At 47.9% G+C, this 10790-nt stretch overlaps 1 protein-coding gene across 2 annotated transcripts in view; it reads left to right on the top strand.

Annotated features, from left to right (window-relative positions):
* The window catches only part of LOC133398187 (gastrula zinc finger protein XlCGF57.1-like), a 41900-nt gene that overhangs the window by 26966 nt on the left and 4144 nt on the right, over positions 1-10790 (top strand). For both annotated transcript variants that reach the window (XM_061669775.1, XM_061669774.1), the window contains exon 2: positions 6966-7120. In XM_061669775.1, coding sequence (XP_061525759.1) covers positions 7000-7120 — 121 coding nt within the window. In that variant the 5' untranslated portion in view covers positions 6966-6999. The remainder of the gene's footprint in view (positions 1-6965; positions 7121-10790) is intronic.

Consider the following 10790-nt stretch of genomic DNA (forward strand, 5'->3'; position numbering starts at 1 on the left):
CGACTCGATTTGACTTAATTTTACGATACAGTGTCTCCTAAGTTTCTAACCTATTTTGACCTGACCTACTTTGTGATACCATGTTTTTTCGGACAATAATGCTGATAATGACTCCGACCCGCTTGAACGTGTTTTGTTCAGTCAACTGTAGTGCCGTCATGATTGCAAGCAGTTCCACTCATCTATACTGCTAAGTGATCAGATGTCCGTTTCTGAATGTTTCTATTTCAATGTGGAATGACGCATGCAAATGCTGTTCTTCCATTCCCAGCATCTTTTGAACCATCAGTAAAAACAGCGGGGTAAAATGCATGTTGTTTTTAATTCCGTGTTCCACGACTTTCTTTTTCCTTTATCACCGTGTACTCTTTCTTGTATGTGAAGATCTACTTCCACAGGAGGCTACATCCAAAATGGTGTTGCTGGACTGTATGTTTTTGTTATTAGTCCTATTTGATTTGCCAACTTATTTGCTGGCCGGCCATAACTATCTTGGATTTGCCACTCACCCGACATGGCTGAAGAACCTTCACAGTGGGATGCTGTTTATCTTTGTGACTCTGGCCTTTCTCCCATCTCGACCTTTACTACATTAGCTGGAGATGTCTTTAAAGCGCCGCGTAGATCTGTAAGACTTTCTAGTTATTTTTATATTTTTTTGGGGGGTGTATTTTTGCTGCCCCTCTATCAGACCAGGCCATAGTCCAATACCGATCGTATTAAACTAACAAATGTTGATGAACGCATTTTTACTTTTTAATCTGACCCCGTAAGACTTCTCTTTATATTTAAAACCCTTTTGCATTTTTTTCTCAACCTTGTTTGTTCAATCCATGTCATCTTTGAGTCAAATACAGCACCTAAAAGAAGAAAAAATGTTCTGCTTTCCATACATCTTTATCGACATCTTTTATCCGTTTCCTAGTAAACAACACTACCTTTTTCTTCTCGACAGAAAACTTAAATCCCCCACTATATGACCCTTTCTCAACCATCCCAATTGCTTTCTGTATCTTGGATAAACCCAATATAATTGCCTCTTTCATAGTGCTCCATCATCCGCAAACAATGTCTTTCCTATATCTCGGTCTATTTCTGCAATAATGTCATGAATCATAATAGAAAACAACAACGGACTGGTAACACTGCCCTGCGGTGTCCCATTTTCCACCTTATAGGGGGTAGATAAAGTAGGAACCATTTTTACTTGAACCTGCCTGTCTAATAGAAAATCTCGGCTCAAATTAATCACCATTAATCTGTTAATCACCATTTTATACAGTTTTATCACCCCTTTGACTGTCCTCAAATTTGTTTACTATCAACATTTTTGCATGGATTATAAAAATACATTTGTTATTGTCCATATCTCTGTAATTTGCCATTTTCCAATAAACGTTTTGCATTCCGTTGTCCTATTAACGCCATGAAATCTTCTTATCCTGGGTTTGATGCCTCTTTGGCTTGAGCAGAAAGGTCGTCTCTCAGCTCTTCCCATGTTAATTGTTGGATATTAAGATGATTTTCTGCTGCTTTGCATTCTTTGTTTTGGTTTATTCCCATTGTTACATGTGTAACACCTGCAATGAATGTTCTCTCTTCATAACGATAAAAACCTTCCCTCACCGGCTTGTTCTGGTTTATTTTTCTGTTTCACAATTCTTCCCGCTGTCTCGCCCTCACTCTGCTTATTTACCACCCTTACAGCCTCTGCATATTTCATTTAGTTTTTCACCTTGACCTACACCGCGCTGGGATTCAGTGACGTCAACTCTTGTCAATTGGGTGAGCGAAACAATAAAATACGTCTATGCCAGCGTTGCGGCAGCTAACGAGTTAAACGGTAAAATGTTTTTTAACATTTATTTTAGTCTTCAAACCAATGTAAGAGCCGATGACACAAAAAAAAAAAAAAGCTTAAAATTGAGCTAAAACTTCACCGTAGCAACTTTACATCACAATGAATTCACATAAACGTTGTCTCACAGTATCACAAACACCAACCTTGTGCCTCATCGGTGGGTAGGGACAGGAATCTGTTTAATATAGCATTGGGTTCCATCAATTTAAAAAAAAAAAAAAAATCATAACCGGTGCTGTGTGAAGTTTCAGCCATCCATCCATCTTCAACCGCTTATCCGAGGTCGGGTCACGGCGGCAGTAGCTTTAGCAGGGACGCCCAGACTTCCCTTTCCCCAGCCACTTCATCCATCTCTTCCGGGGAGATCCCGAGGCGTTCCCAGGCCAGCCGAAGGACGTGGTCTCTCCGGCGTGTCCTGGGTCGTCCCCGGGGTCTCCTCCCGGTGGGACGTGCCCGGAACACCTCACCGGGGAGGCGTCCAAATCAGATGCCCCAGCCACCCCATCTGGTTCCTCTCCACGTGAAGGAGCAACGGCTCTACTCTGAGATCCTCGCGGATGACAGAGCTTCTCGCCCTATCTCGAAGGGAGAGCACGGACACCCTGCGGAGGAAACTCATTTCGGCCGCTTGTATCCGGGATCTCGTTCTTTCGGTCACGACCCACAGCTCGTGACCATAGGTGAGGGTGGGAACGTTGATCGACCGGTAAATCGAGAGTTTCTCCTTTCGGCTTAGCTCCTTCTTTACCACAACGGACCGATACAAAGTCCGCATCACTGCAGACGCCTCACCGATCCGCCTGTCGATCTCCCGTTCCATTCTTCCCTCACTCGTGAACAAGACCCCAAGATACTTGAACTCCTCCACTTGGGGCAGGATCTCATCCCCGACCCGTAGAGGGCACGCCACCCTTTTCCGACTGAGGCCCACGGTCTCAGATTTGGAGGTGCTGATTCTCATCCCGGCCGCTTCACACTCTGCTGCGAACTTCTCCAGTGAGAGTTGGCGGTCACGGCTTGATGAAGCCACCAGAACCACATAATCTGCAGAAAGCAGAGATGCAATACTGAGGCCACCAAACCGGACCCCCTCTACGCCTCGGCTGCGCCTAGGAATTCTATCCATAAAAGTTATGAACAGAATCGGTGACAAAGGGCAGCCTTGGCGGAGTCCAGCCCTCACCGGAAACGAATCCGATTTACTGCCGGATATGCGGACCAAATTCTGACCAAACTCTGACCGTACAGGGACCGAAGAGCCCGTATCAGGGGGTTCGGTACCCCATACTCCTGAAGCACCCCCCACAGGACCACCCTAGGGACACGGTCGAACGCCTTCTCCAAGACCACAAAACACATGTAGACTGGTTGGGCAAACTCCCATGGACCCTCGAGGACCCTGCCGAGGGTGTAGAGCTGGTCCACTGTTCCACGGCCAGGACGAAAACCACACTGCTCCTCCTGAATCTGGGATTTGACTTCCCGACGGACCCTCCTCTCCAGCATCCCTAAATAGACCTTACCAGGGAGGCTGAGGAGTGTGATCCCCCTGTAGATGGAACACACCCTCCGGTCCCCCTTCTTAAAAAGGGGGACCACCACCCCAGTCTGCCAATCCAGAGGCACTGTCCCCGATGTCCACGCGATGTTGCAGAGGTGTGTCAACCAGGACAGCCCTACAACATCCAGAGCCTTGAGGAACTCCGGGCGAATCTCATCCACCCCCGGGGCCTTGCCACCGAGGAGCTTTTTAACCACCTCGGTGACCTCAACCCCAGAGATAGGAGAGCCCCCGTCAGAGAACCCAGACTCTGCTCCCTCATGGGAAGGCGTGTCGGTGGAATTGAGGAGGTCTTCGAAGTATTCTCCCCACCGGCTCACAACGTCCCGAGTCGAGGTCAGTACCGCCCCATCGCCACTATACACTGTGTTGATGGTGCACTGCTTTCCCCTCCTGAGACGTCGGATTGTGGAACAGAATTTCCTCGAAGCCGTCCGGAAGTCTTTCTCCATGGCCTCACCGAACTCCTCCCATGCCCGAGTTTTTGCTTCAGTGACCACCAAAGCTGCATTCCGCTTGGCCAGCCGGTACCCGTCAGCTGCCTCAGGAGTCCCACAGACCAAAAAGGCCCAATAGGACTCCTCCTTCAGCTTGACGGCATCCCTCACCGTTGGTGTCCACCAACGGGTTCGGGGATTGCCGCCACGACAGGCACCAACCACGTTATGGCCACAGCTCCGGTCGACCGCCTCAGCAATGGAGGTGCGGAACATGGTCCACTCGGACTCGATGTCCCCCGCCTCCCACGGAACATGAGCAAAGTTCTGCCGGAGGTGGGAGTTGAAACTCCTTCTGACAGGGGATTCCGCCAGACGTTCCCACCAGACCCTCACGATACGTTTGGGCCTGCCAGGTCGGACCGACATCTTCCCCCACCATCGGAGCCAACTCACCTCCAGGTGGTGATCATTTGACAGCTCCGCCCCTCTCTTCACCCGAGTGTCCAAGATATGCGGCCGCAAGTCAGATGACACGACCACAAAGGTGATCACTGAATTGCGACCTAGGGTGTCCTGGTGCCAAGTGCACGTGTGGACACCCTTATGCTTGAACATGGTGTTCGTTATGGACAATCTGTGACGAGCACAGAAGTCCAATAACAGAACACCGCTCGGGTTCTGATCGGGGGGGCCGTTCCTCCCAATCACGCCCTTCCAGGTCTCACTGTCATTGCCCACGTGAGCATTGAAGTCCCCCAACAGAACAATGGAGTCCCCAGCGGGGGCGCTCTCCAGCACCCCCTCCAAGGACTCCAAAAAGGGTGGGTACTCTGAACTGCTGTTTGGTGCATAGGCACAAACAACAGTCAGGACCCGTCCCCCCACCCGAAGGCGGAGGGAGGCTACCCTCTCGTCCACCGGGGTGAACCCCAACGTACAGGGAGCAATAAGTATACCCACACCCGCTCGGCGCCTCTCACCATGGGTAACTCCAGAGTGGAAGAGAATCCAACCCCTCTCGAGAGGACTGGTACTAGAGCCCAAGCTGTGCGTGGAGACGAGTCCGACTATATCTAGTCGAAACTTCTCGACCTCACACACCAGCTCGGGCTCCTTCCCTGCCAGAGAGGTGACATTCCACGTCCCTAGAGCCAGCTTCTGTCGCCGGGGATCGGATCGCCAAGGTCGCCGCCTTCGGCCACCGCCCAGCTCGCATTGCACCCGACCCCTATGGCCCCTCCCACAGGTGCTGAGCCCATGGGAAGGGGGGCCCACGTTACCCTTTCGGGCTGTGCCCGGCCGGGCCACCGGGCACTCTCCTTCGGGCCCCACCTCCAGGCCTGGCTCCAGAGGGGGGCCCCGGTGACCCGCGTCCGGGCAAGGGAAACCTGTGTCCGTAATTTGTCTTCTTCATGAGGGGTCTTTGGAGCCGTGCTTTGTCTGGTCCCTCACCTTGGACCTGTTTGCCATGGGTGACCCTGCCAGGGGCATAAAGCCCCAGACAACTTAGCTCCTAGGATCATTGGGACACACAAACCCCTCCACCACGACAAGGTGACGGCTCAAGGAGGGGAAGCTACATTACGTGCCAAAATCCCGAGTGATGGTGTGTACCCTTGAAAATAAAAGGCTGAGCTTGAAACAAGAAGTCAAGTTAAAACTTGCCCATATAAACCATTTGATGTGGTGAAACGGTCCCAAATAACTATTTTAACAATGCTCTGTTTAACCTTTAGCTCAAACATGACTGAAGATTAAGTCAATTTGGGTTAGTTCCACACACATTGCCTGTTAGTTCATAGGTTTGATATTGGTACTGGTAATAAATCACCCTGAGTCAAATGTTCATTTTAGTCTATGCTGCTAAGAAAATGGATGTTCATAATTTGGACACCCTTCATTTAAACCATGCGAACATTTTTTACCCAGCCCCCTAAAAGAGTCCGAATCGAGAATCGTTTGGAACCTGAATCGTTCCAACTCAAACGATGCCCAACCATACTGTTTTGGCAAATCTTTTTCGGACAGAATTAAGTCAGGAAGTAATCTCGTCTTTGTGGGATTTTATTACAAGGAAAAAATAAATGTCTTTGCAACGAGAGGAAAGAGTACCAAGTCTTACGAGTTGTCACCCCTTGCCGAATCCCAAAGCAAACAATCACCTCTGTTATACAGAAGTGAGAGAGACAGAGAAGAAAAGGAGGAAAGCAAAACAATTGTCTTTGGCCAGCTGCACTCAACTTTATCGGAAAATAGCTAGTTGTCACAACATGGCTGGGAGCAACAAAGACGTACAGCGTGGCCGGAAAACAGCTCGTCATCAAGACATGGAACAATCAAGCATGTCTAAAGTCATAGAAGTCATATTTGATATACGTCCATAAAACCAAAATTTCACGACTCGTGACCTGATACCTTCCAACTTCCTTCATCCTGCTCGCTTTTGCACCCTTTGCTCCTCATCTTTACAAATAGTCGTAAATTCCTCTCCCTTAACAATCATGCCATTTGAATCTTTGCTTTTAACGATCAAAGTCACTTTTAACAGGACCTTTTCTGCGAGTTCATTCTCGTCACTAAACCAAAGAATCACTTTAAAGTCTCTCTCCACCACCACATTTTCGATTTCCTACCTCATCGTTCCTTGAAGTCGTCCTTTGCGGTTTCATACCGACTTGCCACAGTTGAGCCTGCCTGCCAACTGTGTCTTCGACTTGCTTTTTTTCCTCCCTCATGTCGTTGATCGATCCTCACATCCGACCACCCGGACCAGGCCGAGGTGTCATCTCAATTGAAAATTTCCAAAAGGAAAATACTTTGCGCGAAACAATGAGAGAATGCGATTTCGGCGGACCGCCGCTAAATCCCTGTCCGAACTCCGGCACAGCGAAACGGAAAGAAAACGGTGGCCGTTTTTGTGGATTTAGTAACATACCTACAACGCGTAATTTAATGTGCTACTGTTTCCTCTTGTTGACAGGAAGCACGCCTACCACTTTGGTGCTTTGCCAACTTAACTAACGAACTGTTCCACCCCGAATGTCCAAATCTTGATGTCGATACAATTCTTTCACATGCCCGATTTGCACTTGCTTTTCTCTAGAGCGGAAATTACGTCTTGGGATCGTCGTGTGAAAATGTGTGCAAGAAGGACAGCGCAGTATGAGGAGGAACTTTGTGGACCAAAAGACGAGGAGCAGCCACAACTCCATGATGCTGTGTTCACTCTGCAGCCTCAAATTGTGCTATGCACAGCAGGTTGGTTCACATCTCTCCCACTTGTTTAGCAAATACATCCTAATTTTACTGTACTTTGGTACTGTACTGTAGATTTAAGGTATCTTTTTGTCCGATGATTTCCTTGACTCGAATTTCTTCCTTTTTTCAAGTGCAATCATCCACATCTTAGTACATGCTTCAGCTAAATAAAATGTCTTAAGGTCTTGGCTCATCGTGGCATACTGAGGCATGTTTGACCTGCTGCTCATTCCGCGATATAGTACAGCAGCTGAAAGAAGTATTTAACACGCCAGCATTTTTCTCACTTAAGATACTTCCGAAGGTGCTATTGTCCTGAACATTTTACCAGATGTTGGGAACAACCCAAGTCATCCGTACATACAAAGAAAATAGAACAACTAAGATCAGAAATGAAGATGTTTCAAAATGTGAAATGATACAGGGGAAAAGGTATTGAACACATGCAAAAAGACACCGAAAATCTACAGTGGGTCCGGAAAGTATTCAGACCCCCTAAAATCTTTCACTTTTTTTTATATCGCAGCCATTTGCTAAAATCATTTAACTTCATTTTCCCCCCACATTAATGTACACACAGCACCCCATAGTGACAGAAAACAAATGAAGTGTTGACATTTTTGCATATTTATTTCAAAAAGAAAAACTGAAATATCGCACAGCCGTAAGTATTCAGAGCCTTTGCTCCGTATTTAGTAGAAGCACCCTTTTGAGCTACTACGGCCATGAGGTTTTTTTTTGTCTTTTTCACCCCTGGATTTGGGGATCCTCTGCAATTCCTCCTTGCAGATCCTCTCCCGTTCTGTCAGGCTGGATGGTGAACGTTGGTGGACAGCCATTTTCCGGTCTTTCCAGAGATGCTCAATTGGGTTTAAGTCAGGGCTCTGGCTGGACCATTCAAGAACAGTCACAGAGTTGTTCTGAAGCCATCCATTGTCTTCCACTTATCCGAGGTAGAGGTCACAGGGGAAGCAGCCTCACCAGGGAAGCCCAGACTTCCCTCTCCCCAACCACTTCCTCTAGCTCTTCCGAGGGGATCCCGAGGCGTTCCCAGGCAAGCAGAGAGACTTAGTTTCTCCAGCGTGTCCTGGGTCGTCCCCGGGGTCTCCTCCCGGTGGGACGTGCCCGGAACACCTTACCAGGGAGGCGTCCAGGAGGGATCCTAAACAGATGCCCGAGCCACCTCATCTGGCTCCTCTCAATGCGGAGGAGCAGCGGCTCTACTCTGAGCCTCTCCCGAATGACCGAACTTCTCACCCTATCTCTAAGGGAGAGCCGGACACCCTGCGGAAGAAACGTGACCATGGGTGAGGGTAGGAACGGAGATCGACCGGTAAATCGAGAGCGTCGCCTTTCGGCTTAGCTCCTTCTTCACCACAACGGATCGATACAAAGTCCGCATCACTGCAGACGCCGCACCGATCCGCCTGTCGCTCTCCCGTTCCATCCTTCCCTCACTCGTGAACAAGACCTCAAGATACTAGAACTCCTCCACTTGGGGCAGGATCTCATCCCCGACCCGGAGAGGGCACTCCAGCCTTTTCCGACTGAGGACCATGGTCTCAGATTTGGAGCTTCACACCCGGCTGAAGCCACTCCTTCGTTATTTTAGCTGTGTGCTGGGGTCATTTTCTTGTTGGAAGGTGAGCCTTCGACCCAGTCTGAGGTCCTGAGCATTTTGGAGGTTTACGTCCAGGATATCCCTGTACTTGGCCGCATTCATCTTTCCTTCGATTGCAACCAGATGTCCTGTCCCTGCAGCTGAAAAACACCCCCACAGCATGATGCTGCCACCGCCATGCTTCATGGGACAGGTGATGACCAGTGCCTGGTTTTCTCCACACATACCACTTCGAATTAAGACCAAAAAGTTCTATCTTGGTCTCATAAGATCAGTAAATCTTATTTCTCACCATCTTGGATTCCTTCAGGTGTTGTTAGTGATGGGCAAATGATACCGAGGCTTTGGAGCTTGTGTCACTCTTCCTGAAGCGGAGTGATTCGAAACGCTGTGTCGCAGCTTGTATCAAAACACCAGTGTCACGTGACCAATGACGTTTGAAGCTTCGAACGTCATTGCTGTTTCATTCCTTCAAAATGTTTCGAAGCTTTTCATTGGCTCATGGCGTTTCAACGCATTCTGAGCCAATGACAGCTTGACAGGTTTGACAGATTTGAGTGGTTTGGCATCATACTTAGCTATATAAGAAGCATCATTATGCTTCAAAATGGAGTTGTGTGGAGAGTATCAAATTTGGCAAGTCAAGCATACAAGTCCCCAAAATGACAAACCATTATCTTGAAAAGTTTTCCTTAAAAACACCACACACGCACAAAACAATGTTTCTGAATTCACACACATGATCATTTGCAAAGTAGGAAGGATCTTTAATCCTGTTGGTTTTTTTTTTTAGTAGTTTTTAAATAAAGCTCAAAGCTTTAAATATACCCTTAACCACATTTAACATTTCATATAATTCGCATTTATTCTTTGGGTTAATCTGGAATGTGTTTTAGAGGATGGGGGAGAGCATCTATTTTGTATGAATGAAGAAAACACTTGAATGACCACACAGACGTCTGAACCTTTATTGCTGTCTTGGGAAACAGTGCCTGTGCTTCAGGGTTGCTCTTTAGAGGTTGCTATGGCTTCAGTTATCCACCAGATGTCACCATCACTGAAGCTTTGACGCGTTTTCTGCACAATTGGTAGGAAAGCCTCAGTGCTTCATGAGGCTTCACTTGCCCACCACTAGTGTTTTTAAGCAAACCCCATGCGGGCTTTCACGTGTCTTGCACTGAGAAGAGGCTTCCGTCGAGCTACTCTGCCACAAAGCCCCGACTGGTGGAGGGCTGCAGTGATGCTTGACTTTCTCGAACTTTCTCCCATCTCCCGACTGCATCTCTGGAGCTCAGCCACAGTGATCTTTGGGTCCTTCTTTACCTCTCTCACCAAGGCTCTTCTCCCCCGATTGCTCAGTTCGGCCGGACGGCCAACTCTAGGAAGGGTTCTGGTCGTCCCAAACGTCTTCCGTTGAAGGACGATGGAGGCCACTGTGCTCTTAAGAACCTTAAGTGCAGCAGACATTTTTTTTGTAACCTTGGCCAGATCTGTGTCTTGCCACAATTCTGTCTCTGAGCTCTTCAGGCATTTCGTTTGACCTCGTGATTCTCATTTGGTCTGACATGCACTGTGAGCTGTAAGGTCTTATATAGACAGGGGTGTGGCTTTCCTAATCAAGTCCAGTCAGCATAATGAAACACAGCTGGACTCTAATGAAGGTGTAGAACCATCTTAAAGGATCTGAATCCTTATGGCTGTGTGATATTTCAGTTTTTCTTTTTTAATAAATCAGCAAAAATGGCAACAATTCAGTTTTTTTCTGTCAATATGGGGTGCTGTGTGTACATTGAGGAAAAAAAGAATGTTTTTAACAAATGGCTGCAATATAACAGTGGAAAATGTAAGGGGGTCTGAAAACCTTCCGTACCCACTGTGTGTGTGTGTGTGTGTGTGTAAGTGTGTGTGTAATGTCATGGCTTTGGCTTGGATGGCTGCCTCTGGAATGTCTCACTAGTCTTTATTGATTATGTAACTCATGATCGTAGTATGATCGAATGAATTCTGAAGTTCATCCATCCATCCATTTTCTGAGCCGCTTATCCTCAC

Source organism: Phycodurus eques, unplaced genomic scaffold, assembly GCF_024500275.1.
Source record: "Phycodurus eques isolate BA_2022a unplaced genomic scaffold, UOR_Pequ_1.1 contig_25, whole genome shotgun sequence".
Taxonomy (NCBI): Eukaryota; Metazoa; Chordata; class Actinopteri; order Syngnathiformes; family Syngnathidae; genus Phycodurus; species Phycodurus eques.